This window comes from Thecamonas trahens (assembly GCF_000142905.1).
Source record: "Thecamonas trahens ATCC 50062 unplaced genomic scaffold supercont1.11, whole genome shotgun sequence".
Classification (NCBI taxonomy): Eukaryota; order Apusomonadida; family Apusomonadidae; genus Thecamonas; species Thecamonas trahens.
Window position 1 is genome coordinate 127,623 of NW_013657669.1, and position 26,927 is coordinate 154,549.

The 26,927-nt window shown below is 64.4% G+C and overlaps 14 protein-coding genes across 14 annotated transcripts; 8 read left to right on the plus strand and 6 right to left on the minus strand.

Annotated features, from left to right (window-relative positions):
• Positions 1-128: 128 nt before the first annotated feature.
• AMSG_02972 (Y67H2A.4a) lies at positions 129-1,468 on the plus strand. Its single transcript, XM_013904863.1, has one exon. It carries the CDS (start codon positions 136-138, stop codon positions 1,435-1,437), a length of 1,302 nt encoding a protein of 433 aa, XP_013760317.1. The 5' UTR covers positions 129-135; the 3' UTR covers positions 1,438-1,468.
• Positions 1,469-1,485: 17 nt separating this feature from the next.
• Positions 1,486-3,265, minus strand: AMSG_02973 (cGMP phosphodiesterase). The gene is made up of 2 exons (XM_013904864.1): positions 2,941-3,265; positions 1,486-2,592 (listed from the first exon to the last, which is right to left on the minus strand). The coding sequence occupies exons 1-2, from the start codon at positions 3,238-3,240 to the stop codon at positions 1,513-1,515; spliced, it is 1,380 nt and encodes a 459-aa protein (XP_013760318.1). The 5' UTR covers positions 3,241-3,265; the 3' UTR covers positions 1,486-1,512.
• Positions 3,266-3,372: 107 nt separating this feature from the next.
• On the minus strand, positions 3,373-7,753 carry AMSG_02974 (NOD3 protein; the record flags this gene model as incomplete). The annotated part of the gene is made up of 1 exon (XM_013904865.1): positions 3,373-7,753. One exon carries the CDS (start codon positions 7,751-7,753, stop codon positions 3,386-3,388), a length of 4,368 nt encoding a protein of 1,455 aa, XP_013760319.1. The 3' UTR covers positions 3,373-3,385.
• Positions 7,754-8,487: 734 nt separating this feature from the next.
• Positions 8,488-9,550, plus strand: AMSG_02975 (uncharacterized protein; the record flags this gene model as incomplete). Its single annotated transcript, XM_013904866.1, has 2 exons — positions 8,488-9,340; positions 9,385-9,550. The coding sequence occupies exons 1-2, from the start codon at positions 8,496-8,498 to the stop codon at positions 9,548-9,550; spliced, it is 1,011 nt and encodes a 336-aa protein (XP_013760320.1). The 5' UTR covers positions 8,488-8,495.
• A 29-nt stretch (positions 9,551-9,579) lies between these two features.
• Positions 9,580-11,577, minus strand: AMSG_11735 (uncharacterized protein; the record flags this gene model as incomplete). The annotated part of the gene is made up of 2 exons (XM_013905030.1): positions 9,580-9,590; positions 9,795-11,577. The coding sequence occupies 2 exons, from the start codon at positions 11,575-11,577 to the stop codon at positions 9,580-9,582; spliced, it is 1,794 nt and encodes a 597-aa protein (XP_013760484.1).
• Positions 11,578-11,880: 303 nt separating this feature from the next.
• On the minus strand, positions 11,881-13,079 carry AMSG_11736 (uncharacterized protein; the record flags this gene model as incomplete). The annotated part of the gene is made up of 2 exons (XM_013905031.1): positions 11,881-12,803; positions 13,023-13,079. 2 exons carry the CDS (start codon positions 13,077-13,079, stop codon positions 11,913-11,915), a joined length of 948 nt encoding a protein of 315 aa, XP_013760485.1. The 3' UTR covers positions 11,881-11,912.
• A 254-nt stretch (positions 13,080-13,333) lies between these two features.
• AMSG_02977 (ankyrin repeat domain-containing protein 39) lies at positions 13,334-14,178 on the minus strand. Its single transcript, XM_013904867.1, has 2 exons — positions 14,122-14,178; positions 13,334-13,919 (listed from the first exon to the last, which is right to left on the minus strand). Exons 1-2 carry the CDS (start codon positions 14,162-14,164, stop codon positions 13,414-13,416), a joined length of 549 nt encoding a protein of 182 aa, XP_013760321.1. The 5' UTR covers positions 14,165-14,178; the 3' UTR covers positions 13,334-13,413.
• A 658-nt stretch (positions 14,179-14,836) lies between these two features.
• AMSG_02978 (uncharacterized protein) lies at positions 14,837-16,075 on the plus strand (the record flags this gene model as incomplete). The annotated part of the gene is made up of 1 exon (XM_013904868.1): positions 14,837-16,075. The coding sequence occupies one exon, from the start codon at positions 14,837-14,839 to the stop codon at positions 16,073-16,075; it is 1,239 nt and encodes a 412-aa protein (XP_013760322.1).
• AMSG_02979 (protein phosphatase 2c) lies at positions 16,073-17,367 on the minus strand. Its single transcript, XM_013904869.1, has one exon. The coding sequence runs from the start codon at positions 17,061-17,063 to the stop codon at positions 16,119-16,121; it is 945 nt and encodes a 314-aa protein (XP_013760323.1). The 5' UTR covers positions 17,064-17,367; the 3' UTR covers positions 16,073-16,118.
• Positions 17,368-17,641: 274 nt separating this feature from the next.
• On the plus strand, positions 17,642-18,876 carry AMSG_02980 (TATA-box-binding protein 2). Its single transcript, XM_013904870.1, has 3 exons — positions 17,642-17,757; positions 18,100-18,187; positions 18,282-18,876. The coding sequence occupies exons 1-3, from the start codon at positions 17,693-17,695 to the stop codon at positions 18,711-18,713; spliced, it is 585 nt and encodes a 194-aa protein (XP_013760324.1). The 5' UTR covers positions 17,642-17,692; the 3' UTR covers positions 18,714-18,876.
• Positions 18,877-19,026: 150 nt separating this feature from the next.
• Positions 19,027-20,043, plus strand: AMSG_02981 (delta-aminolevulinic acid dehydratase; the record flags this gene model as incomplete). Its single annotated transcript, XM_013904871.1, has 1 exon — positions 19,027-20,043. The coding sequence occupies one exon, from the start codon at positions 19,027-19,029 to the stop codon at positions 20,041-20,043; it is 1,017 nt and encodes a 338-aa protein (XP_013760325.1).
• Positions 20,044-20,213: 170 nt separating this feature from the next.
• AMSG_02982 (sorting nexin-12) lies at positions 20,214-22,289 on the plus strand (the record flags this gene model as incomplete). Its single annotated transcript, XM_013904872.1, has 2 exons — positions 20,214-20,269; positions 20,498-22,289. 2 exons carry the CDS (start codon positions 20,214-20,216, stop codon positions 22,287-22,289), a joined length of 1,848 nt encoding a protein of 615 aa, XP_013760326.1.
• Positions 22,290-22,604: 315 nt separating this feature from the next.
• Positions 22,605-23,762, plus strand: AMSG_02983 (uncharacterized protein; the record flags this gene model as incomplete). The annotated part of the gene is made up of 1 exon (XM_013904873.1): positions 22,605-23,762. One exon carries the CDS (start codon positions 22,605-22,607, stop codon positions 23,760-23,762), a length of 1,158 nt encoding a protein of 385 aa, XP_013760327.1.
• An 8-nt stretch (positions 23,763-23,770) lies between these two features.
• On the plus strand, positions 23,771-26,002 carry AMSG_02984 (uncharacterized protein; the record flags this gene model as incomplete). Its single annotated transcript, XM_013904874.1, has 1 exon — positions 23,771-26,002. One exon carries the CDS (start codon positions 23,771-23,773, stop codon positions 26,000-26,002), a length of 2,232 nt encoding a protein of 743 aa, XP_013760328.1.
• Positions 26,003-26,927: the final 925 nt, after the last annotated feature.

The following is a 26,927-nucleotide window of genomic DNA, read 5'->3' on the forward strand; positions in this document are numbered from 1 at the left end:
TCCCCTGCTACCGAAGGAACCCAACCCAACGGCCGCCCTCCCCCCCCTCCCCCTCCCCCCCTCCCCTCCTCCCCCCCCCCTCCATACTCACCCACCCACGACATACATGCACACGTATACACACACAGAAGGCATATGGCATCGGTGGCTGGTCCGGCGAGTGGAGGACAGAGCGGGCGGACGAGCTCGGCGGTGGTGGCTGCGGCGGTGGCGGCAGTCGGGGCAGGCGGACTGGCGGCGTGGGTGGCGAGCAACCAAGAGCAGATGGGCGAGATGGAGGCTGACGAGGCGGTGGCGGTGCGGGAGGTGCGGGCGATGGTGGCGGCGGCAGCGGCAGAGGGCAAGAAGAAGGACAAGGACGGCGGAATGGTCCATGTTCCCACAGGCGTCCAGGAAGAGGTCAAGTACCGCTACGAGCTCCGCATCCGCCAGATGTCGGCACCCGAGAAGGTCTTTGAGTACTTTGCTTCAGTCGAGGATGCCGACGGCTCGCTCAAGATGACGCCGGTCGACTTTATGCTCGCCATCACGCCTGTCGCCACGCAGCGGCCGGGCCTGCCGACCACGCTCTCGGACGACGCCGTCAAGCTCTTCGCTGACTTTGACGTCAACCACGACGGACTCATCTCGTTTGCCGAGTACCTCTTCTTCATCACGCTCCTCTCCATCCCGGAAAGCGAGTTCCAGGTTGCTTTCAAGATGTTCGACACCAACCACGACGGAACCGTCGACGCCGACGAGTTCTCGCGGGTCATGGAGACGCTCAAGGACCGAACAGCCATCGGCCAGCACTCGCGCGGCGGCTCGCGCTCCTTCACGCACATGTCCGACAAGAACGAGTTTACCGAGACCTGCCGCGGTATCCACGCATTCTTCGGTGAGGACGGCAAGGGCTCGGTCTCGTTTGACGTCTTTGAGCAGTTTATGTCGCGCCTCCGTGCCACCATCATGCACATCGAGTTTGACTACTACGACGTCAACGACTCGGGCACCATCCCGGCTACTGCCTTTGCTCTCTCCGTCATCGGCTACGCCAAGACCAAGGACATCTCCATGTACCTTGACCGCATCCACACCCTCCCGGCCCACGTCAAGAACGCCCAGTTCACATTCAAGCAGTTCCAGGACTTTAACAAGTTCCTCCGCTCCATCGACCAGGTCGCCCTCGCCATCACCCTCTACGGCGCCATCTCGGGCGGCTCCATCAAGGCCGAGGACTTTGCCCACGCCGCCCACGCTGTCGCGGGCGTCCAGCTCGACACCCTTCAGATGGAGCTCATGATCCACCTCTTTGACCACGACGGCGACGGCAAGCTCGACCCCGAGGAGCTCGCTGCTATTCTCGAAAAGAAAGCCTCGCGCGGCCTCAACCGCAAGCGCACCATTGGCATCTTTGACAAGCTCGCCTGCTGCAAGTCCTGCTTTGTCAACAACTAGCCTCACTCTGCTAAACGAGCCTCCCACCACACCATGCCCGCCCAGCCCTGTCCAATCTCTTCTCTTCTTCAATTGTTATCCTGCAAACTCGATCAGGTCGTGCTCTGCCAGCTCGGCCGCCTCCTGCCGCTTTGCGTGCTTCTCCAGCCGCTCCGTACAAATGTCCTCGATGAACCGCACATGGTTTGGGTAGCCATCGAGGAGCTCGAGCACGTCGTCGCGCCCGACCACCAGGATCTCGCACTGCGTCTTGGCCACAATGTTGGCTGTCCGCGGAATGCCCTTGAACGCGCCGACCTCACCAAAGAACGCGCCCTGGCCCATCGTATCCCACACCGTGGTCATGTCCTCGGCCCGGACCTCGACCGTTCCCGCCCGCAAAAAGTACATCTTGGACGAGATCTCGCCCATCCGCACAATGACGTCGCCGGCGTTAAACGAAATGCCCGGCTTGTGCGACTCCTCCACCACGTGGAGCAAGATCTGCGACCGCTTGTGCTGCATGAACATGACCCAATGCGCCAAGTTCTCATTGATCCGCTCGATGAATGGCTGCAGCTCCGGCAGAAGCTCCGCCGCCTCCTGCCACAGCGGCCGCAGGATGTTCTCGATGAACCCAACTTGTCCGGCCTCAAGCTGCGCCTGGTCGCGGTCCATGAACGACATGACCGGAAGACCCTCAATCTTCTCGCGGTCAGACTGCGCAAAGAACTCCTCCATCAAGTTCGTCGCCCACGGCCGCGACACCCACCACGGCCGCACCTCGTTCGAAATGTCCGAGCAGCACACCATCATCCGACAGAGCCACTCGCGGTGGGTCGCGTCCTCCGGGTTGAACTCGGCCACCACCGCCCGCCACTGCGACCGCTGCGAGAAGTGCTTGCCCATGTCGGTCGAGAGCACGCATGCGATCACCGTCTTGCGCACAAACTTGTAGTCTTCCAGCGACAGGTGCTGTAGGATGTTGCACCGCGGCCGCTGCAAGATTCGAAAGCCCGTAGCGCAGTGATGGTTCTCCAGCACAGACTGGTCGTTGTAGTTGATAGCAAGGTCCGATCGCGAGTTGATGTGGTAGTTGTTGTTGAGCCCACGATGGTCCAAATCGTGGATGATGGTAGCCACCATCACAGACAGCCGCTCCAACGGCGTAAGGAACTATCCCCACTCGCCCATGTTCCCACGCAGTGACAAACCCCGCACCACCACCACCACACCCAGCCACCACCACCACCACACACCCAATACCCACACATACCACACATACCACACATGCCACACATACCACACATGCCACCCACCCACGCATACCCAGTGAGTCCCCACCCCCTTCCCCCCCCCCCCCCCCCCCACTCCACACGCACTGCCATCCGTCCCCATGGCCATGTCCTTTTTTGGGGGCGGGGGGGTTTGTGATCTTCCTGAACTTCCAAACCCAGGGCGGCGGGTTATGAGAGCCAAAAAAACCCCCCCCCCCCCCCCCGCCCCCCTCGTGGGCACACGTACAAACTCAACCTCATCACAGGCATGGATGATGCAATAGAGCATCTGTGTGACACAGAAGCAGTGGTGGAAGTTGTGGAACGGCGTCTCGTGGTAGTTATGGCGGACGGTGTGGAGGAAGGTCTCCAGGATCTCCTCCTCGATCTGGAAGGCCTCCACAAAGCCCTGCTCACGGAACATGTACTCGATGAGGTAGACACACTGCTCACGAGAGTAGTGCCACATGTCAAAGTCCGGTGTCGTTAGGGACTCTTTCACCTCGTCGGTGATAAACGCACGAGGATCATCAGACGTCGCTGCCATCGCCGATTGGGCCGAGTTGCACGAGTCGAGTGGTGCCCGTTTTCACTGCCGCCAGACCGCCCGTCCCCTCCGCCTGCCTTTGCCGCCCACCACTCGCGCGGCCGCTCATCACTCCCTCCAAACATACACAGACTCGTTCACTCTTCTACGCGGTGTAGCTTGCACTGCTGCACTCCCGGCTGCTGCTGCTGCTCGCACGATCGTTGACCGAGTACCAGCCAGATGACGTCCGATCATACCGGTCCGAGTACGACGACTCGCCCGGTCCGCGCGGCTTGCGCGTCATCCCGCGCGACGCGCGATCATGTCGCCGGGCCCGCCGCCGCCGCCACAATCCGCGCACTATCCGGCCGCAGACCAGAACCACAAGCCCGAGCCCGCACGCCGCCCATCCGCCCACGAGAACAAGGCCAAAGAGCTGTGTCGAGACGTCGACAGCGCCAGCGGCGCCCAGAAGCGAGACGAGCGCCGCCCAGCAAACACACCCGTACCCGACCACCGAGAGCCACCGCATTCGCGCCGTCAGTTGCACCGCAGCCTGCGACACACTGTGCGCAACCACTCCGCACCCCGCAACCGCGAGCATCACTCCCGGCGCCCAGGCTGTGCCTGCCGGCGCGTACGTCAGTGCCAACACCCCGGCAAGCTTGCCCACCACCTCAACGACTATCACGTGCGGAACGAGCCGCTCGGTAAGCGTCGGCGGTGCCGCCATTCGCAGATACAGGCCAACGCTCGACGCAGAAAGCGCAAGCAGGACGCCCGCCGCTAGAAGCACCGTCGCGCTCACCCGACCGTCGACCTCCCAGTCGGCGCCGAGCGCGCACAGTCGGAGCAGTGGCACAAGCCCGCCCTGTACTGCCGCAGGCGCCACAAACGACGCAAGCAGCGGAACGACGCCCACAAGCCGCGGTCCGAGCCAAAGCCAGCTCCGCCGCCACGAGAACGCCCGCCACGAGAGCGGCGACCGCGCACCGCGCGCGCCCAGAACGGCCACGCTGAACAGTACAAAGCCGACCCCGAGCAGCCACCACACCCCAAGCCCGGTCAGCAGCAGCACGAGCCCGGTCCCGCGTGGCCGCGCAGAACCGCCTGAAATGCTCTCCAGCACCTGGTGGAGCCCGGCTCCGGCACCCCAGCTCGGCGGATGCACCAGCAGCGCAAGGCCAGCAAGCTGCACAAGCTCCGCAGTCCGTGCACTCAGCGCCACAGCGTTGGCAAACGAGCTCCGCCACGCCACGTCCTTTGGCAGCGGCACCACAAACGCCCGCGGCGACCACGCCACAAACGCGGCGTACTGCGTCACCACAAGTACGCCTGCGCACGCCCATCCGCCCAGCACCGCTGCCATCCGTACTCCCTCCGTCTCGCCCCACCCGCGTGCAGAGACGAGGACCGCCAGCCCCACGCCCACAACCAGGAGCCATGCGTGGAGCCACGTCGGCGAAGCGTGCCACGAAATCGACGAGCACGAGGTGCACGAGCCGGAGCTTCGCGCAAACTCGGTCCGCACTGCGTTCGACAGCCGGTCGCCGCGGCTATTGGCCACAAGCAAGTCGCGCGGCGCCTGCACAGAGCCTTCCGAGTAGCCCTGCAGCACAAGCTCACCGTCGGTCGTCGACCCGTCAGACTGCCACGAGCCTACCCGTGAGAGCAGCGACGACGTAGAGTAGTGCAAAATGTCAAAGGTCGAGACGGAGCCGGACGTCTCGCGCGCCTCCTGCTCCTCGCTCTCGCTCCCCAGCACTGCAGACACATCGCTGCTCGTCGCACCGCCAGGCACAAGATGGGCCTCGCCTGGAATAAACGACAGCCGCGTCCCACCGAGCCTTTCGTCTGCCATGTCCGAGACCAGCGCCAGCGGCTCGCCCCGCCGCACAACAGAGCCCAGCACCGCCGCAGGCAGAACGACCACCGACGCCACAGCCGCAGCCACCGCCCCGGCCCAGAGCCCCGCATATCGCACCGCCCAGATCCGGTTGCGTTCGCGCGAGTACTCGCGCTCCTCCTCTCGGTCCATGCTCCCGCGGAAGGCCACCTCGACGCTCGCGTACTCGCGCCGGATGTGCTCGGCCCACGGCGTTCCGTGCGCAAACCGCAGTGCGTCGCCGCGCCCGCGCACCACGCACTCGAGCGGTGTTAGCCCGCGCGCGTCCTCCGCATACAGCCCGCCCTGCATAGACTCGGGCGCCTCGGCGCCCAGCAGCGAGTTAAGGAGCACCTCGGCTGCAAGCGCATTGCCGGCCGTCCCGATCTCGTGGAGGAGCGAGCCGTAGAACCCGTGCCCAAACTCGGATATTGAGTCCACAAACTGGTACGCCGCGCTCAGCTGCTCGCGAAAGACGGGCAGCCGCGAGCCCGGCCGCGCCGCATGGAGTAGCGCAAGGAGAATCGGCCGCGTGCTCACCGTCAGCGCAGACGCTAGGAGCTCCAGCCCGTTGCGGAGATACGGATCCGAGTGCAGCGTCCGTGAGAGCCAAAACACGCCCTGCGGCACCCCGCCCTCATGCGGCGGCAGTGCCCGCACCATCGCATCCAGCACGTCCGGCGCCGGCAGTGTCAGCCGTCGCCGCCGCGCGTTGACCCCATGCGCCACAAGGACCGAGCTCAGCGCCTCGCCGGCCGCCGCAAAGTAGTCCCGCAGCGGCCGCGACGGCGCAACTGCCAACGACCGCGGCAGCGGCGTCAGCCAGTACAGCGGCGACGCGCCAGCCACTCCGTTCAGGAGCTTGAGCGCCGCCCGATTACCGGCCCGCAGCGCCGCCATCGCCGCCACGTCATACCGCACCGCCACTCCGCGAGCGAGGCACCCACGAAGGAGCAGCGCCAGCATCTCTAGCGGCACAGCCGGTCGCTGCACCCCAAACAACAGCGCCCGCTTGAGCACAAAGTCCTCCACAGACGCACCCGACACGTAATGTGTCGCAAGTAGTGCGGTCGCAAGCTCAACATCGCCCAGCCCAGCCGCAAGATCCAGCAGCGTCGCTGTCGGGTCCGAGAGCGAAACCACGCCGTCGTCCCAGAGCGTAAACGCGTTGCACGCAATGTCCAGCGGCGGGTAAACGTACTCCATGTCGACCACGTACCGGACCCCGTGCGACCGCAGCTCCTGAGTCTCGGTCGTGCCCTCGCCCGAATCGTCCTCGCCCGATCCCCCAAGCGACGATCCGAGCGCGTCGAGCGAGACTCGGTACGAGCCAGCATCGCTTTTGCGCCGCGATCCACCCGACAGCGACGCCGTCGGTGTCGAGACCGACTCGGAGCTTCCGGGCACCGACGAGAGCGCCGAGCTCGAGCTCGAGCCCAGATGCGTGGCATTGAGTGCGCGCCCAGCAGATGCCACAAATGCGTCGGGTGCAAGACCATTGACTTCGGTCAGCGAGAGGTTGCCCTGGACGCCAGCGACTAGCGCTGAGAGGCCCTCCAGCCCAAGCTCGTTGCCACGGGCATCGAGGACCTCGAGCGACGCGTTGGCGGCCAGCGGTGCAAAGAGCGCGCTGGCGCCACACCCGGCCTTGATGGCGTTGTTGGCTATGTTGAGCACCCGGAGAGTCGTGTTGTGTGCCACTGCCCGCCCGAGCGCCCTCAGACCGACAGTCCCAGGCGCCGCCTTGTCGGCCGCAGGGCCAGAGCCAAGCTCATTGCCTGCTGCCTGAAGAATGACCAGAGAAGGGTTCCTCGCAAGCGCACTACCGATTTCCGCCAGCGCCCCGTCGGTCAGCCCAGTCTTGTTGACGTTGAGCTCGGTGAGCGTGCCGTTGAGTGCAAGTGCCCGCGCCAGCGCAGTTCCGCCCTCGCTACCGAGCGTGTTGCCCTCGAGCACCAGCGCAACGAGCGAGGTGTTGAACTGGGCGAGCGCGTGGAAGAGCGGGACCGAGGCCTTGGCCGTGAACCGTGAGTTGTACGCGAGGTTGAGCACCTCGACCTCGCACGTCCGCGACTGGAGGAGCTCAGCCCATGGCGCAGGCGAAGTCGTGTTGTACGCCATGTCAAGCTGCACAAGCGATGGCGCCTTGCCCATGGCGCCGGTGTCTCGGGCTGGGTGTGCCAGCGCACGCACAAGATGCCTCGCGCCCTTGTCACCAATGGCGTTGTCCACAAGGCTCAACCGCCGCAGATCCGAGTGCGGCGAGGCCAGAAGTGCGCCGAGCGCACGCGCCCCACGGTTGTCAATCTCGTTGCCATCCAGCAGCAGCGTCCGGAGCACCGAGTTTGTGTAGAGGCCCTCGACGAGTAGGGTCAGTCCCGCCACCGAGAATGCCGACGCTGAGACGTCCAGCTCCATAACAATAGAAATAGCGTCTTGCGGCGCGATCGGCAGCACAGGCTCGGGGTCCGAGTCAATCTCGATCGCATCTGTGGAGAGGTAGGTTGCCAAAAAGGCCAAGTCAGCGTCAGTCACTCCGAGACCCGACACATCCACCGTCGTCACCGCATCCGAGAGGAACAGATACTTGATAGACTGCGGCAGCGACTGCTCCGCAGAGCCAAGCGAGACTGTATGTTCAAACATCGACGACGAGTCGACATGGTCGGACCGAGGCACATGTGCCTTGGCCTGGGCCGGAGTCGGGCTTGGCGACAGCGACGACGACGACGACGACGACGACGACGACGACGACGACGAAGCAGAGCTCGAGTTTGCACTCCTCAGTCCTGCATTTAGCTGCTTCTGCTTGCTTTGGCCAGTGGAGGAGAAAGTGGAAGAAGAGGTTGACGTGCTCGAACTTGAGCTCAAACCGGTGGATGCCCGCTGCCGCCGCCGCCGGCCACCACCACCAGTCGCTGTTGGCGACAACTTTGTCAACGAGGAGGAGGAGGAGGAGGAAGAAGAAGAAGAAGAGGTGGTGGTCGAAGATAAAGACGATGCAAGCTTGCCCACAGAAGTAGAGCCTGCATCAGGTATGCCCATGTCTCCTGCAGTGGAGAAAGGTATTGTCCCGGCGGGGGGCGGGGGGGCGGGGCGGGGAGGGGGTCGACAGAGACGGGCGCACTACCAGTATTCGACCAGCATCTGCCCAGTACATCTGAAGCATACTCGGCTTTGGTTCCATGGCCCGATCCATCCATGGGATGAATAATCCTCTTCATCAGCTCTCATACGGGAGAATCCAGTTGCTCATGGCCTGGCCTGCCTAGCTCGACCGAGTCAGCTGACACTCACCATTATCTCTCGTCGCCATGATTGGGTTTCGTCAGACACACCCCTCTTGCTCAATCACACACACACACACGCACCGACGCACAGTCCAGCCATGGAGGAGCTGTGGAACAAGCTCGACGAGATGGCAGTCAAGGACCCAGAGACTTATGCAAAGCTGGTGGCGTCGGCGGCGGCGGCAGAGGAGGATGGCGACGCCAAGGGCGGGTTGAGCGGGCAGGGCAGCAGTGGCAAGGGGGTGTTCATCGCGCCGGATCCGGGGCTGGTGCTCAAGATGGCGCTGCCGGGTGGAAAGGGCAAGCTGTTTGTCAACGTCTGCTCACACGAGCGCATCGAGCCGCCGGTGCCCATGACGCCGGCGCAGGCTGCTACGCGCGGCATCGACCTCGACGCCCTGCCCGCGTCAGACGTGCCGATGCGGTATCCGCTGTCGTCGGGCGAGCTGCGCGAGGCGGTGGACAAGTCAGGCAAGCCGTGCAAGGTGTGGGACGTGGTCCTCAATCCGCTGGCTGTCGACGAAGCTCGCGCTGCGCCTGACAAGGCCTGGTTCATTGCACAGCTCGTCCTGCAGACCTGCGAGGGCAAGCACGCGCTCGGCATCGACCTCGACTCTCTCGCCATCACAGACGTCAAGTTCCTCAAGAACCGCAAGTACTGGGACCTCCCTGTCCGCCCGCAGTATATTGCAGACCGCGCCGCCGAGCGCGCAGGCACCTCCCCGGCCATCATCACCTCCGAGGTCGCCGCCAACGAGGCCGCCACCGGCGAGGCTCTGCTCTCGGCCTCCAAGTCCAAGGTCCTCTCTTCGCGGCCGAATTCCACGGCCAAGGCCAAGGCTGGGCCGACGCCGCTGGCTCCAGTCATGGACGTTGTGCCGGGGCCGACCGGCGCGCCAGCCAAGCTTGTCATCACCATCGACGTCTCGGCCGCCTCCGCCCCGTCCGCTCGGCCGCCGACCTCGCGCTCTCGCTCGACCTCTCCAGTTGCGTCCTCTCGATTGCACCGGCACCGCAGCTCAAGCTCGGCAGCGTCTCGCTTGATCTTCCGTTTGCTGTCGACGGCAACCGGGTCATGGCTCAGTTTGACCGTGCCTCGACTACGCTCACCGTCCGCATGCCTGTTGTCGGCCGGCTCACCGCGCCGCAGTAAGCGTGGATCGTTGTACAAGGCAGCGACATTTACTTGCGGCCTCTACCATCCTTGGAACGCTTGTTGTTGCTGTTGCGCGAGCGCTTTCTGTTGCCCCCGCCGCTTCCGCTGTTTCCGCGGCGGCGGCCGCTGCGACGGTCACCACTGTTCCCACCGTTGTTGCTGTGGGTCGACGACGTCCGCCGTCGCCCACCCTGCGCCGATGACGACGAGTTGGTCCGCCCACGCCCGCCACCGTCTTCACCGTCCTTCTTGGGTGGCGCCTCGTAGTGGAACTCGCGCTCGGGCAGGATGGCGCAGAGGACGTCCATAAACCCGTCCGGGCTGCGGTCCGGCGTATGCGGGGCGCGGGTGAGGTAGCCAAACAGCAGGTTATATGCCCGCACAAACTCCGAGTGGACCAGCTCCCAGTACTCGCCCGAGACCATGGCCGTCAGGTTGTGGTTGAGCTCGAACGGGTCTTCCACTGCCAGCATGGCCGACTCCCACGACTTCTCGGCCTTGGTCAGCGAGTGCCCGAGTTCGCGCCGGATGCACGCCACGTGCGTCTCCACCGGGAAGCTGTTGGCGTAGTAGTCAAAGAAGCCAAGCAGCAGCTGCGCCGCCGGCGCCGCATTAGCCCCCACCGGAAACGCCGTCCGGACTGCAGGCAGCGAGTTGCAAAAGTACGTCTCATACCCGTTGATCCGCACCGACGGCAGGCTTGGGTCACGCGACTCGTCGCGCTTCCACGAGTCGTCAAAGACCCGCGGCTTGGTCACCTCGTCTTCGGCCTTGTCAGACCCAGAGTCCGAGCCCGAGCCTGAGCGCGAGCCCGAGTCCGCACCGCCAGCTTCGTCACCGCCGCCGCTTCCGGCCTTCTTGCCCTTGTCTTTGCGCGCGGGCACCTTACCCTTCCCCTCCTTGCCGCTCTCGCCCTCCGCTGCTGCATCCGGTGTCGGCGGCGGGCGCGGCTTGCGCACCGGATCACCGCCTTCGGTCGAGCCGCCGGGCATGGTCTGCAAGACTGGAAGCACCGGCGGGACGAGGCCGGCCTGGAGGTAGTGGAAGAGCATGATGGTAAGGGCGTACGAGGAGAGCGTGCGCTTGGCGGCGTCGTTGATCTTGCGTGCCTTGCCCCAGTACTTGATGGTATACATGAGGTCGCGAACACGCTCGTCGAGCGAGGCGTAGCACTTTTGCAGGCGAGTGTTGCGGAGTGCGAGCGAGTTGCCGATCGAAAAGTCAACCGAGAGGCCCGAGTCGACATGAACAAACTTGATGAGCGGAATCTTGACGCCAGTAATCCACTTGACGTCGCGGGCAAACTCGGGTGCTGCTCGCATCTTCTTGCCCAGCGTGTTGATGACGTTCGAGATGACGTTCGACCGCGCAATGCGGTTGCGCGGCAGCCGCATCTCCATGCTCACATCCACGTCAGACGACCGCGACCCGAACCCGTTGGCCGACGATCCGAACAGATGCAGCGACGAGGTGGAGACGTACCCGCGCCGCAGATTCGGCATGGCATCCTCCACAAACGCATGGACCGCGTTGCACACTGCCTGCCGCATGCTCTCGTCCGACGGCCGCGGCTCGATCGACTCCTTCAGCCGCGCCATCAGCGCCGCCAGCCCGGCCGCCCGCTCCGGGTCCACAGCCACAAGCTCGCACGCCAGCTCCTGCGCCTTGCCTGCATACTCGGCTGCTGCAACAGCATAAGCCGCCTTGGCCTCGACTAGCTCGGCAGCCGCAGCTGCAGCCGCCTCGTCGTCGCCATCGCCATCGCCATCGCCATCGCCATTGCCATCGCCATCACCGGCTCTCTCGCCGGCTTGCCCGCCAGCTGCGGCTGCCGGCGCGGGCTCGGGTGCGAGACGCGGGGCCGGGCCGTGACGGTACTGGCAGTACAAGCCATGAGAGCACCAGCCCATTACAGCCTCCTGCACGCAGAACGGGCGGGCCGAGTCTGCCAGGTGCCGCGGAGGAGGGTACGCCTCGCTGGGCCCCTCGCTACCCGGGAGGTGGTGGTGCTCGAAGCGACACATGCCCAGTCGTCCGAGCGAGGCGCAGCCATGGCTGGTGACGTTGTCCATGCACGCCCTTCCGGGCATACCTCCTTGCATACCTCCAGTCTCCATCTGTGTGTGAGGGGGGAGAGGGGGAGGGGGGGGGGGGGGGAGAGAGAGAGAGAGAGAGAGAGAGGTGGCGAGGGGAAGGAGTGCGCGGGTGGCCCCTGGTCGCGGTCGAGTCGTCGCAAGCCGCGACTCACTCTTCCACTGCCCACGACGACCGCCACGGCCGCACATCGGTGGTACAGCGCAATTAGCGACAATTAGTGCGACAAACTATCAGCGCTGGCTTTAATTGGAGTCGAGGCGTGCTATGATGTTGCCGCTTCATTCGATGTCGCCGCTAACGACGCGGCAGCAACATGCGATGCGGCATGGCTGGTGACGTAGGTGCGGCGCACATCAGCGAGGTGGGCGCGGAAAGCGGCGAGGCGGGCGTAGCGCGCCCGCTCGGCAGCAGGCGCCGTGGACAGTGGCGAATCAAGCTGTGGCGGGGGCGGCGCAGGGAGTGATCCGGTGAGGCGCGCAGTCTGGAAGCGGACAATGACGCCGACAATGTCCCAGAACGAGAGATCAGGCCAGAGGACAGAGAGAAAGGCAAGCTGGGCGTGTCCAGCCTGATAGAGCAGAAAGTTGGAGAGCCTGATCTCACCCGACGTCCGCACAATAATGTCCGGATCGGACCCGGTTGCCAACGCCATGTGGACGGCGGTCTCGTCGACATCGTCGGCATCGAGAACGCCATCGCGGACAGCAGCAGCAACCGCAGCGCACGCCGCCGCCATCTCATTGGTCGAGGTGTACGAGAAGCACACGTTGAGCGTGAGCTCCGAGTACTGCGACGAGTACGCCTCCACGGCACACATGACGTCGCGCAGCGAGGCCGGAAGCAGGTCCAGATCGCCGACGACCCGGATGTGGACCTTGTGCCTGTCGATGAACGTCCGCTGCTCCAGCAGCTCGCGGAACTTGGCTTCGGCGAGCGTCAGCAGGTCGTCGACCTCCTCCTGCGTCCGCTTAAAGTTGTCGATCGAAAAGGCGTAGACCGAGACGGTCGTCACCCCGAGCTGGGCGCACCATTCGAGCGTCTGCGTCAGCTTGGTGTAGCCGCGGGCATGGCCCTCGATCCGCGGCAGCTGCTGCGAAGATGCAAACCGTCGGTTGCCATCCATGATAAACGCAATGTGTTTGGGGATCGGACCCTGTCCCAGCACCTAAAACCATTCCCATCATTCGACCATCCCCCCCATTCCCTCACGTCAGTCATCTCTCGCCTCCCTCCCCCCCCCTCCCCCCGGCCGCCTCCCTCCTGCCCATCCCTGACCTCACCCCCCCCCCCCCCCCCCAACCACCACCACCACCACCATGCCCAAAACACAGCCCTCCACATCAACACACAACCACAGAACCACCACACATACCGCTCCGGCAAGAGCCCGTAGCCATCCAGGGGCCAGCTGCTTGAGAGATGCCCACATCTGCCGTGTGGACAAGGCAAAGGGTGGCTGGCTGGCCGAGAGCGAGAGAAGCGTGGCTTGGACTGCGCCGCCAAACGCGCTTCGACAAGGAGAAAGACGAGCGGATGCCAGGCTGGCTCGATCACAGTCTCGCACGATCCATGCCTACAAGGACCCATCTAATGAGGGTGACGGCATCCTGCGGCGGAAGCTGCCGCCTAATCGCAGATCTACTCTTGCACGGGCTTCGATGCTTGGCAGCCTACCGCTGCTTCGTCACTCTGTGGCTTTAACACTGTCGCTCACCAACTCCTCCTCAGGACCTCAGGAATTGAACTAGGGTCAAGCCATTTCATTAAGCATCGGAAGCGTCGGCAGCGGCCGCAGGGCCGGCAGCAGTGCCGGCATCGGCGGAGTTATCAGCGGCGGCGCTGGCACTGGCGCCAGCATCGGTGGCAGCCTCGACAGCGTCATCGTCATCATCATCATCGGCGGCAGCCGGCGACGTCTCCGGCTTGCCTTCGTTGGGCATGGCCTCGAGGATGGACTGTGCGATGTCGGTGTGGTCGGCGGCGGCGGCGACGGTGAAAGCAGTGCGGCCGTTCGAGTCCTTGAGGGTGGTGTCGATGCCATTGACGCCGAGCAGCATAGCCACAACCTCGGCATGCCCGTTGAGCGCCGCCCAGTGCAGTGCCGTCGCGCCCGATGTGTACGCCAGGTTGGGATTCGCCCCAGCATCCAGCAGTGCCCGGACCACCTCCACATGCCCGTTCCCGGCTGCCAGCAGCAGCGCGCTCTTGCCCATCGCGTCCGTCACGTTAACATCCACTCCCTCGCCAATGAGCGCAACCACATCATCATCTGTAACCATCCGCCCACCCGCCATCCACCATCGCCGTCAGTCAGCAGCCGCTTCCCGCCACAGCCTCATCCCGCTCTGTCCCTCCCCCCCCCTCCTTCTGCGCAAGCTGCCATCGCCATCCGCCGCCCACTCCCTCCTCCCCTCGCTCCCCCTCTCTCCTCCCTCCCACACACTCTCCCCTCCTCCCACCCGCCCACTTACACTCGTTATACCGCGCAGCATCCCGCAGGTCATCGGCAGACATGGTCTCTGTCCTCGAGACGGGTGTGCCGGCTTTGGCTGGCTCGTGCTGTTGCTCGTGCTGCTTGCCTGCCGCCGACCGCTCGTCGTTTGCGTCGGCAAATGGCTCGGGCGATGGCGTCCGTAGGCGGCAGCTATAGCGCTGCACAGGCCCATGCATGGGCCTCTCCCAGGACGACGGCTGGTCCCGTGCTTGGTTGACAATCCCAATCTCTGCGATGAGCACCTAGACGAGCAGCAGCGTCTTGGTGCGGCGCGATTCCGGATCCGGGCCCCATCACTCCCGGTAGAGACATCGACAGCAGCACAAGCTGCAGGCTTCCACCCTGAGCGTACACAACGTGTCAGTGCTATCGATTGCAAGGGCGAGTGGCAGCTGGGCAGGCGCTCTAGGCTGGGGTCGAGGCCAGACCAGAGTGCGAAAGACTCGTTTTTTTCGGGGGAGGCTGCTCCTCGGCACGCACCTGTACCGCCAACGCCAGCTGCGGCCAGACACCGGCAAGGACGCGGCATACCACACTCTATACTTCCAAGCAACATACACATGCGCGGCACTTTGAGGGAATGGCAGATGGCGGTGGCAGTGATGAGTGTGGCGTTCTTGCTGGCGACGGGCGGTAGTGCGGCCGATGTGGAGGTGTGGAAGATGGCAAGCCAGGAGAGCGCGACGCCGACGATGGCCATAGCGGCGTCAGCGAGCAAGATGTACGTGCTCATGACGCTGCGGTACACGCCGCCACCGCCGGCACCGGCCGGCCCGGCCAACGCCGCCAAGCTCGGCGTGTGCGAGCTCGACGGCTCGGCGTGCACCACGGTCGACGTGGTGGCGCCGATTGTCTCGCCGGATACGGCGTGGGGCACGTCGATGGCGGCGATGGTGGCTAGCGACGGTACGTTCTTTGGCGCTTTTGTTGCCGGCACCTCGAACGCCATCTTTACGGTGGTGTGCTCCGACGAGGGATGCGCAAGCCCAACGGTGACCCAGCACGGCGCGGCGCTGTCGACCGGGACCAACAGCCTCGCGCTCAGCATCGGGCCGGACGGCGAGAAGCTGGTCTGGTTTGCAGGCGCCAATGGGGTGCGGCACCTCGACTGCCACGAGCCGGCGTGCTCGACGGCGATCATGACTACTAAGATCATCTACCCGACGCTCGCGCGTGGGCTGGCTATTGTGCCGCGCCAAGGCTCTGGCTTTCCGCAGCTCACCTTTCTCACCACCTCGCTCCGGCCAGGGTGCTCGAACGCTATCGACGGGCTGGCTACCCTTCTCTGCTCCAACGCAACTTGCTCCACCGCGGACATCTTCACCGTGGCCGACGGGATCGGCGACTGTGGTGCGAGCGCGCCGGAGGTTGGCGATGCTGTCGGCATCGCCAGCAACCCGACCCGGCTGACTTTCTACAACGCCACGATGGGGACGTACCGCATTGCCGAGTGCGCGACGGAGCAGTGCCTTGGCGCGCAGCTGTACATCGTGCCGGCGCCAGCACCGGTGACGCCTGCAGTCGGCATCGCTACGGTCTCGGGCGCATCGTCGGCGGTGTTTGTCGACGCGCCGGCCAACGGCGGAAAGGGTTACTCGGTGTGGGAGTGCGCGAGCGCGTCGTGTACCTCGAGCACGCTGCGCGGAAGGACGACGACGGTGGCAGCGCCGGCGATTGCAGCCTCATACGCGGTGGCGGCTGCGAGTACGAGTACGACTGCGGTGGCGTACGCTGTCATCAGCGACAGTGACGTCGCCATCAACCTCGCCGTGCTCGCGGACACCACGCTCGTGTCATCGGGGACGAGCACGACTGCCAGCGGAACGTCGGCAACGTCGTCAGGCGCGAGCCCTGCGTCGAGCGGAGCAGTGTGGTGGCAGGTGGCGGCAGCGGTGGGTGGGGCGATTGCGCTCGCGCACGGACTTGCCTAGGATAACACGCGGTTCATTTTTCCTTCACCAGCCTGCGAGAATACTACACCTCTGCGTTGAGCTTGACAGTAATGACCGAGACGTTGTCGGTGGAGCCGAGGTCGATGGCCTCCTTGACGACGGCCTCTGCGGCTTGCTGAGCCGATGCAGCGCGGGAGCAGGCGGCGACAACCGACTCGGGGCTCATGACGTCGTAGACGCCGTCGCAGGCAAGGACAAGCCATGTTTCAGTGCCCGTGAGAGTGATGGTGGTGACGAACGGGTCGGAGAGGACGATCTCCTTCATAGGCAGGTTGCCGAGTGAGCGGGTGACCGAGACCATACCGTTGACCTTGCCGCGGGCCACAAAGCCGCCGGACGTGGTGATGCGCTCGACCTCGACGGCGTTGTCGGGCGTGTGCAGTGGGTGAATGATCATCGGGTCCGAGGTGGTGGAGGCGAGGAGTGCGCGCGAGTCACCAACATTGGCCAGGTGCAACAGCTTGACGTCGCCGAGTCGCTCGAGGACGACGACGAGGGCGGTAGTGCCCTGGAACATGACTGAGTCGCCCTCAAATACCATGTCCGAAGCGGTGAAGGCGTCCTCGAAGATCTCGCGCGGATCGCGCCGGCCGATCTCGTTGCCCACAGCCTGAACCACAAAGTCCGAGGCGAGCTTGGAGCCGTCGGCGCCGCCGTGGCCGTCGAAAACAGCGACGAGCGACCGCGAGCCGTCGGGTCCAAACGACGGCTCGACAACCGTCACGTCCTGCATCTCAGAGCGAAAAGCGGTGTTGGCATCGTCGGCGCAGCCAAAAGCGGCCGAGCGGACGGCGGGCGAGTCGTTGGGCACGCCAAAGAACGGTTTGACAGCAAACTTGCTCAGCAGAACAAGGTACGGCGAGTCTGACTCGAGCAGATCGTCGTCCGAGAGGCCAATGTCCGAGAACTCATCCAGGTTCGGCCTGTTCTTGTTTCCGCCGCAGGCAGCAATCGAGAGGCACGACATGGTGTGGCCGAGGGTGGAGGCAGGCTAGAGCTCGGCTGTGGTGGGGTCAATATTGGTCCGACAAGCGGGTGGAAAGGGATCGATCAACGCGGCTAAGGGCAAACAGGAGCGAGGGAGAGTGGGGAATGGGGAGCGGGAGCAATGACTTTGTAACTCTGCTGAGTTGCGGCTCGAGGGAAAAGACAACGCCAGAGGTAGCAAGCCTGTGTATTGGCGAGGTAATCAGCTACAGCTCGTGGTTGAACTCGGGAGGCCTCCTGGGGTTGGCGGCAACAGCGGAGATCAACGTGGAACAATAGTCGAGTATGCTAACAGAGCTTTTCAGTTCAATATCGTGTCCCGCAAAAAGGCAAGACGGACCCAATAACTGAGTATGCCATTTGGGGGGGAGGAGGACAGTCCTATTTTTTTTCCTCCCCCCCCCCCCCCCACAAACGAAACTAGGCTGTAGTTTGGTCGTAGGGGGGGGGAGGGGGGGAGGGGGCAGCGAGCGAGCGAGCCGCCAAGGCCGACTAGCAAGAATCGCGCTAGCCGGCCGGCCGGCCAGCCGCCCATGGCTAGCGGCTACAACGAGAAGGTGGGAGCAGGGGCACGAGGGAGAACGGGGGACGGCGACACTTGACTTGGAGATGGCGGCCGAAGCAGGGGACATAGACTATGAGAAGCACCCGTCGGGCATCATCCCGACACTGCAGTATGTTGTCGGCGGAGCGGTGGGCAGGGGGCTCGGAATGGGCGAGTGGCAGTGGGCGCGGGACGGCGGCCGGCCATCCGGCGAGGCGGGGGAAGCGGGGAGTTGGACGGCTGGTATGCGAGCTAGAAGACACGGAGACGCGAGACACGGCACACGGCGGCTACATGGGGATGTCAGCGCGGGTTGCGCGGGTTGGGGGAGGGGGCGTGGGCGGGGAGAGGGCGGTGTGGCTTGCCGTGGCGACGCAGGCGCCGGCTCATTTTTTGGACGACACGGGTCGTTCGCCTCGGCGACGTTGGTGGCACTCGAGTCGACTCACGCGGTGAGAGGATGCGGGAACAGGAACATTGTGTCGACTGTCGACCTCAAGACCTCGCTGGATCTGAAGAAGATTGCACTGCATGCCCGTAATGCCGAGTACAATCCCAAGGTAAGTGTGGCGCGGGAGTGATGCGTGGGCGGAGAGGTTATCGCGCAGGGTGGCGAGACTCATAACGGGAGCCGCGCTTGGGCGACGAGGACAGCGGTTTGCAGCAGTCATCATGCGGATCCGCGAGCCTAAGACGACAGCGCTGGTGTTTGGGTCGGGCAAGATGGTGGTGACTGGCGCCAAGTCGGTGGAACTGGCCAAGCTGGCCGGGCGCAAGTACGCGCGCATCATCCAGAAGCTGGACAACCCGGCCAAGTTTGCCGACTTTAAGGTGCAGAACATTGTTGCGTCGTGCGACGTCAAGTTTGCCATCCGCCTGGAGGGTCTTGCGTACGCCCATGGCGAGCATTCGTCGTACGAGCCGGAGCTGTTTCCGGGCCTCATCTACAAGATGTTCGCGCCAAAGGTTGTGCTCCTCATCTTTGTCTCCGGAAAGATTGTGCTGACCGGAGCCAAGACCCAGGACGAGATCTACGAGGCTTTTGAGACCATTTACCCTGTGCTCTCCGAGTTCCGCAAGACCTAGTCTTGCTCAGCTGCGTCCTGCTTGGGTGTCTGGTCGCCTGGTCGCCCCCTCCCCTCCCTCCCCTCCCCTCCCCTCCATCATCACTTCAACGGCGTGCTCGCGCACTGCGGCGCCATGCTTAAACGCCGTTGGAGTTGCACCCGTGCTTAAAACCCCGTGGTCCCAGCCGAGTGGCTGACGACAATCACTGCCTGGCGCAGAAGGTTGGCCCGAGCCGGGCCGAGCCGCCACCGGACAACAGACACGCTCTCAACACCCCTCTCTATCTCCCCGCCCCTCTCTCCAGCCGTCCTCGACACTCCCAAGTTCATACATGTCGTCCAGCAAGTCATCGTCCATGCCTGCGCCGCACCGGCTGCGGACCGGCCTGCACCACCCGGTCCTCCGCACGTGGCAGAGTGAGGCCGAGGTGACGCTCGCTGACATTGTGTACCCAATCTTCCTCACTGCGCCACGCGATGCCAAGGAGGAAATTGCGGCGATGCCGGGCCAGTTCCGGCTGGGCGTCGACGTGGTTGTGGACCACCTTGCGCCGCTGGTTGCTGGCGGCCTGCGTGCGCTGCTGCTCTTTGGCGTCTTGCCGGATGACGCGTGCGCCAAGAAGGACGGCACGGCGTCGTACGCCGACGCGGCAGACAACCCGGTCATGGAGGCGCTGCCGCTGCTCCGGAATGCTTTTCCGGACGTCCTCCTCATTACCGACGTGTGCATGTGCCCCTACACCGACCACGGTCACTGTGGCATCATCGAGAACGAGTACGTGTGCAACGACGCGTCAGTGGCCCGGCTCGCCGAGATCGGTGTCTCGTACGCTCGCGCCGGCGCGCACGTCCTTGCGCCGTCCGACATGATGGACGGCCGTATCGGCGCGCTCAAGGATGCGTGCATCGCCGCAGGCCTCGAGCAGGTCTCAGTCATGTCGTACTCGGCCAAGTTTGCGTCGGCCTTCTACGGCCCGTTCCGCTCGGCGGCAAAATCAGCACCTTCATTCGGCGACCGCCGGACCCACCAGCTTCCGCCCGGCGCCAAGCGCATTGCCAACCGTGCCCTCGTCCGCGACATCCGCGAGGGCGCCGACATCCTCATGGTCAAGCCGGCCATGCCGTACATGGATCTCATCCAGGACGCCGCCGCCCAGTCGTCGCTCCCGGTTGCCTGCTACCAGGTCTCCGGCGAGTTTGCCATGATCTACCATGCTGCCGCTGCTGGCGCCCTTGATCTCAAGGCTGGTGTCCTCGAATCGCTGACCTGCCTCAAACGTGCTGGAGCCACCATCCTTATCACCTACTTTGCCCCGCAGCTTGTCGAGTGGCTTGGCTCGTCCGAGTAATCGCACTTTGCCGAGCTCAGCCACCTTTGGCGCCGCTGCTCTTCGTAAAGCCAGCCCTTTGTTGACGAGACGAGGTCATGAGCCTCGCGCAGCGCGCCTAGCCTCGCCGCCTACGACAGCACCGAACTCTGGGCCTCGCTCCTCCCTCGGCCAAACACGCAACTCGGGCCATGTCTTTCCTTGACTCGGACTCGGACGACGGAGGCGCGTTCCTCATGCCGTACCAGTACGCAACATAGGGGAGGGGGGGGGGGGGGGGGGGGAGGGGGTGGAAAGGGGAAGGTGACTTACGCAGGCGTGACATGCCATTCATTAATCGACGCGTGCTCTTGACGCGGCTTGGGACTGGGACTGGGCCTGGGCCTGGGCTCGGGACGGGGTATGGGACTGGGCATGGGACTGGGACTGGGCCTGGGCCTGGGAATGGCGGGGGGATTGGGCGAGGTGTGGACAGGACGACCATTCCGAGTCTGGCGGGTGCAGGAGGCACAAACAAGGGCTTTGCCAGCGGTCACGGACTAGACATGGCCAATCCATTTGGCGGCGACGGTGAGAGCGACGATAGCGAGCTTGACAACCCGTTTGCTGACGGCGACGACAAAGGCGATGACGGCGACGACGACGAGTACGGGAACCCGTTTGCCGATGCTGTGCCACAAGTGTCGGTCGCAGCGCGTGCTCGGGAGCAGGCGCAGGCACAGAGAGGCGCAGCCGGACGGGGCCGGGTGGCGAGCCCAAAGGGCGACGAGGAGGCGGCAAACCCGTTTGCGGCGGCTGATGCTGCCGATAGCGCCGCCAATGACGACCAAGTTGACAGCAATCCGTTTGCCAATCCATTTGAGTCGCCTGGAGTGGCAGCTGCCAAGAGTCGTGCGAGGTCCGGGACACCTGGCGGTGACGACGGCGAGTATTCGTACTACACCGACGACGACGAAGACGAGGCTGTTGCGGCGAGCCCAGCCAGACCTGCAGGCCGGAGCGAGACGAGTGTAGAAGCTGCGGCGAGCTCGGCGAAGGCTGCCGCTGCCGTTGTTGGCAATGGCGATGGCGATGGCCTAGATGCGCTGCCAGCCGAGCTGGTTCCCGAGGGCTACGAAGGCCGGCTCATCACTGTGCAGCCACTGGCGGGCACGTTTGACTCGGAAGACAGCTCGGGAAGTGAGAGTGCGGCGACGGCGGCCAAGAAGCTCGGACGCAAGCTCGGCTCATCGCTCGGGCTCTTCAAGCACACGGTGTACACAGTGCGGACCGAACAGCACTCGAGGGTGATGGAGGTGGAGCGGCGGTACAAGCACTTTGACTGGCTCTACCAGCAACTGTCGGAGGCGTTCTCGTTCCGACTTGTGCCGACGCTGCCGGAGCGCAAGTTCTTCGGCCGGTTTGCCAAGAACTTTATCGCGCGGCGGCGGGCCGGCCTGGAGTCATTCCTCAACTTTATCGCCAACCACCCGATAATGTGCCGGAGCTGGGCGCTCGAGGCCTTTCTCACCACCATGGACAAACGCGAGTGGGAGGCGATCATGGCCGGAAAGGTGCCTGGTGGCGGCGACCTCGGCAACACGCTTGGGCTTCCGAGTGGCGGCGTGACCGAGTATCTCACGCCCGCACTGCGGATCCGGGCCGAGGCTATGGCGGCCAAGGTGGCCGGCTACCAGGCCTTCATCCGCGCAGCGCAAAAGACGTCGGAGCGGCGCGAGGCGCGGATCCGTGAGGATGTGGAGGACATGCACATCTTCGCCGAGGCGCTCCATGGCGCACTCGACGACTCACACCAGCCTGTGGCCCACGATGCGCCGCAGCTGGTCCACGCGGGTATCTGGGTCCGCAATCTCGACCGCGAGCTTGACGGCTACTCGAGCGCCGTCACCGACGAAGTGTGGTCGTACCAGGGCCTGCTCGGCACCGCCATCGGCATCGCCAACGGCATGGCCAACGCCGTCGCTGCGCGAGACAAGCAAGCCGAGGCGACGAAGGCACTCTCCAACGCGGCCGCCACCGCCCGAAGCAAGGCTCTCCAGGCGCCCGACGATCTCGCTGCTGAGGACGTGGCGCGCAAGCTGGAGGCCCAGGTCACCGCCGCCCGCGCCGATGCCGACATCGCCCTCTACTGCGTCTTGCAAGAGTGGAAAATCTTCCACGAGTACCAACCGCAGGTTGTCTCGCAGATCATGGAGCAGTACGTTGTCGGCGAGTCGGCCTCGCTTCCCGAGCGGGTCCGCAAGCTCTGGTTCGACACGCTGCCGTAGGTTTGTACGCAAAAACAATTTGGTTGTCGTTCATGTCGAAAAGAGAGAGGGGGGGGGGGGGGGGGGGGGGCTTTGGCCCGGCACATCGGTTTTTGCCGGCACGTGCGCCAAGGCGACGCGACTGCATTCAGACACAATGTTCAGTCGATTTCACCGCGGCGCGGAAAAATGACTCGACAACGGAGCACCGGGAGGGGAGAAGAGCGGGGGAAGCGAGAAGGAGGGGGGGTGGGAGTGGGCCGGTAGGGAACACCGGCACTTCTCGTTGCACAGTGTAGGAGAGGCGCTGATAGGTGGAGGAGGAGGCAAAACAGCATGAGCGACCAGAACATCAAGCGGAAGGCGTCTGTGCTGAGCAAGCCCACCCGGGTGAGCCCGGTGACGGACCCGCTGGCGGGTTCGGCGTCGACGGCTGGGGCCGGCAACGGAGTTGGCGGCTCGACGTCGCAAGGCTCCGGAGAGGCGCTGACCAACTCGCTCTCGACCGAGTCGTTGGGCTCGACCGACGGGCGGACGGGAGCGGCGAGAGGCTCGCAGGGCGCGGGGCGAGGGCCGGGGAGGACGCCGCAAGCTGCCGGGGCCAGCGGGCGTGTTTTTGCGGCAGACGGGCGAGCGGCCGACGAGCCGGCTGACGATGAGGTTGGTGAGTTGAGCGAAGGCGAGCGAAAGGGTGAGAGCTCCCGGTTTGTGCGTGTGGGCGAGCCGAGCGAGGCATATGCCGGCAACGCTATCCACACCTCCAAGTACACGTGGTACTCGTTCCTTCCGCGCAACTTGTACGAGCAGTTTCGGCGAGTCGCCAACGTCTTCTTCCTTGCGGTTGCCATCCTTCAGCAGATCCCGGGCGTCTCGCCGACGGGCCGCTACACCACCATTCTCCCGCTCGGGCTTGTTCTGTTTGTGACAGGCCTCAAGGCAGCGATCGAAGACTGGCGGCGGCACCGTTCGGACAAGATGACCAACGCGACGCCAGGCCGGGTTCTGAGGTGGAAGGCAAGCTCAGGGGCGGAGAGCAGGCGGCGGAGCGGCCGTGCTGGCGACGATGATGGGTACCACGGTGCCGACTCGTCGCATCCAGGTCTCAACAACGTCGAGTCGCCCGAGTGGGAGTCTGTGGCGTGGTCCGACATTGTGGTGGGCGATGTGGTCCGGGTCGAAGCCGACGAGACGTTTCCGGCAGACATGGTGTTGTTGGCGTCGTCGCGGGTCGACGGGACGGCTTCGGTGGAGACGGCCAACCTCGACGGCGAGACAAACCTCAAGCAGCGGCGGTCGCTGGAGCAGACGGCGCACCTGCAAGACGCCGAGGAGCTGGCGCAGTTTTGCGTGGCCGGCGTCAGCATCGAGTACGAGCTCGCGTCGCCCGTTGTGCACCGGTTCTCGGGCAACGTGCACATGCCGCGGCTGGGGCGCGGGCCGACGGGCGAGCGGCAGTGGCAGTCGCAGGCCTCGGACGTGGTTCCGGCTCTGTGAGCCAGATCATGCTGCGCGGGTGCCAGCTGCGGAACACCGAGTTTGTGCATGGAGTGGTGCTGTACGCCGGACACGAGACCAAGCTGATGCAAAACTCGACAGCGCGGGTCTCCAAGATCTCCAACGTGGAAAAGGTGGCCAACTACCAGATTGTGCTCATGTTTGTGCTCGAGATCACACTCGCGGCCCTGGCGGCGATGGGCTCGGGCATCTGGATTTCGGCGGCGAAGAAGGACAACACGACGTATCTCGGGCTCCACGATGTCGAGCCGACGCCGTACGCCTTTTCCAACTTTTTCACCTTTTTCATTCTCTTCAACAACCTCATTCCGATCTCACTCTACGTCTCGATGGAGCTTGTCAAGTTTGGGCAGGCCTACCTCATCTCGTCCGACTTGACCATGTACCATGCGGCGTCGGATACACCTGCCGAGGCGCTGACCTCGGATCTCAACGAGGAGCTGGGCCAGATCCAGTACGTGTTTGCCGACAAGACCGGAACACTGACGGAGAATCTCATGGCGTTTGCCGGCATTTCTATCGACTCTGTCATGTACGGCTCGCTCCCGAGTGGCAACAAGAACTCGCGCGGGCCTCAACACGATCTTGTGCCGCTCTCGCAGCTCAAGGCCTCGCTTGCGGTCCGCGACGCATCGTCACCTCACTGGAAAGCGCTGCTCACGCTCGCGCTCTGCCACACCGTTCTTCCGTCTGCCGACGCCAGCCATGACGAGGCGCTGGGCGAGACGCTGGCGGGGCATGCCGAGGCACGACCGAGCCCGACCGAGATGGCGGCGTCGGTAGCGGGCATCAAGTACCAGGCCGAGTCGCCGGACGAGGGCGCTCTGGTGCACGCGGCGCGCGAGCTCGGGTGTGCGCTTGTCGACCGCATGCCGCGGTCGATGACGGTTGCGATGGCGCGTGGACGGAGCGGCAGCGGACCGAGCTTTGTCGAGTACGAGCTCCTGCACGTGCTTGAGTTTACCTCTGCGCGCAAGCGCATGTCTGTCATTGTCCGCAACTCTGCCGGCAGCATTCTGCTGCTGACCAAGGGCGCTGATACAGTTATTTTGCCTGCACTCGCGGAGACGTCCAAGGCATCGCCGGCGCTGCTTGCGGGCCTTGTCCACATCGAGATGTTTGCTGAGGCCGGGCTCCGGACGCTCATGTGCGCCGTGAGAGAGCTCGAGAGGGAGACGTACGAGGCTTGGAAAGCTGAGCACTTTGATCCGGCGGCGCGCGCGCTGGAGCACCGTGACGACAAGCTGGCGGCAGCGGCAGCGATCATCGAGACCGAGCTCGAGTATGTGTGCGTGACTGCCATCGAGGACAAGCTGCAGGAGGGGGTGTCGGACACGATTTCGCTGTTGCGCAAGGCCGGAATCAACGTCTGGGTCCTCACGGGCGACAAGCAGGGGACGGCGATCAACATTGCGATGTCTTGCGAGCTCCTCACGCCTGCGATGCAGTTGCACGTGGCAAACGAGGACACTGCAGAAGCGACGGTGGCACGGCTTGTAGCGCTGGAGAAGCTTGTGCCGGTCGAGTCCGAGCAGGAGCAGGCGTTTGTCATCGACGGGCACACCCTCTTCCACGCGCTGGAGGACAAGGTCGGCGCTGCCACATTTGAGGAGGTCTCCACGCGGTGCCGGGCGGTCATTGTTTGCCGTGCGACGCCGTTGCAAAAGGCATCTGTGGTGAAGATGGTACGGGTGCGGAAGCCGCCGGGCGGCGGGCCGCGGGCGCTGACCCTTGCGATCGGCGACGGCTCCAACGACGTGTCGATGATTCAGGCTGCGCACGTCGGGGTGGGCATTTCTGGGCGCGAGGGGCTGCAGGCTGCGCGTGCGGCGGACTACGCCATTGCGCAGTTCCGCTATCTCGCGGTCCTCCTCCTCAAGCATGGGGCGTGGAGCTACCAGCGGACGACGATGGTGATCAACTACTCGTTCTACAAGAACATTGCGCTGTACCTCATCCAGCTCTGGTTTGCGTTTTTCAACGGGCTTTCTGGCCAGACGCTCTTTGAGCGATGGACGATCTCGCTCTTCAACGTGCTCTTCACCTCCCTCCCGATTCTTGTGCACGGGCTGTACAACGCCGAGTTTTCGGCGTCGACGCAGCTGCTGTTCCCCGAGCTGTACTGGGCGGGGCGTAACCGCGAATTGTTCAACACCAAGGTATTCTGGTCGTGGTGCGCCAACGCGGTCTTCCACTCGCTAGTTCTCTACTTTTTGTGACGGGCGGGCTCGGCGCGTCGGCGTCGTGGCGGGCAAACGGGCAGGCATCGGATTTGGTCTCGCTCGGCTTTGTGGTGTACACGGCGGTGGTGTGGGTGGTGAACCTCAAGTTGGGGCTGGTGACGCACTCGATGAGCAGTCTGCAGTTTGGCGCGTTTGCCGTCTCGATTGCGACGTGGTACCTGTATTTGGTGGTCTACCCACTCGCGCAGATCAACGACGAGGCCATCGGCGCCGGCTTCTATGTTCTCGGCTCGGCACCGACATGGTTTGTGGTGGGTGGAGTGTGCATTGTGGCGCTCCTCCGCGACATTTTGTGGGCGTACGTGGAGCGGACGTTTTTCCCGACTTCGCGGCACATTGTGCGCGAGCTCGATGCGTCTGGACGGCTGCCGCGGCTTGCTCCCGAGATGGTGGCGATGCATGGCCCGGGCGGCGGACGCATGAACGTTGTCGGCGAGGCCGACATCGAGGTGGCGTCGTCGTCAGCAGCGCAGACGTCTGAGCTCGTGAGCCGGACGCGGTCGACAGCGTCGGCGACGGAACGCGAGTCGCTGCCGACGCTCTCGGCGCTACCCTCGTCAGCAGGCTCGGGCAGGCAGCGGGTGCGCCGGGCGACGGGTGGCGGGCCGGGCTCGGCGCGCTCGTCGCGATCGCGGCTGGAGGTCATCGAGGCGGCGGACGAGCTCAGCGTGACCGACGACGAGTCGGACTCGGGCGAGGTTGAGTCGTCGTCGCACATTCGTTCCTCGAGGCGGTCGTCGCTCAACCGTTCGTCACGGATAGGCGACTCTTCGAGCCGTGACACCGGTCTCGGCCGACAAAACTCCAAGCCCAACGTGCCGCGGAGCGGTGGGCTGGGCTCGCGCTCCGGCGCGGCACCAGCGACGCAACCCGGATCGCGCTCCCGCTCGCGGAGGAATAC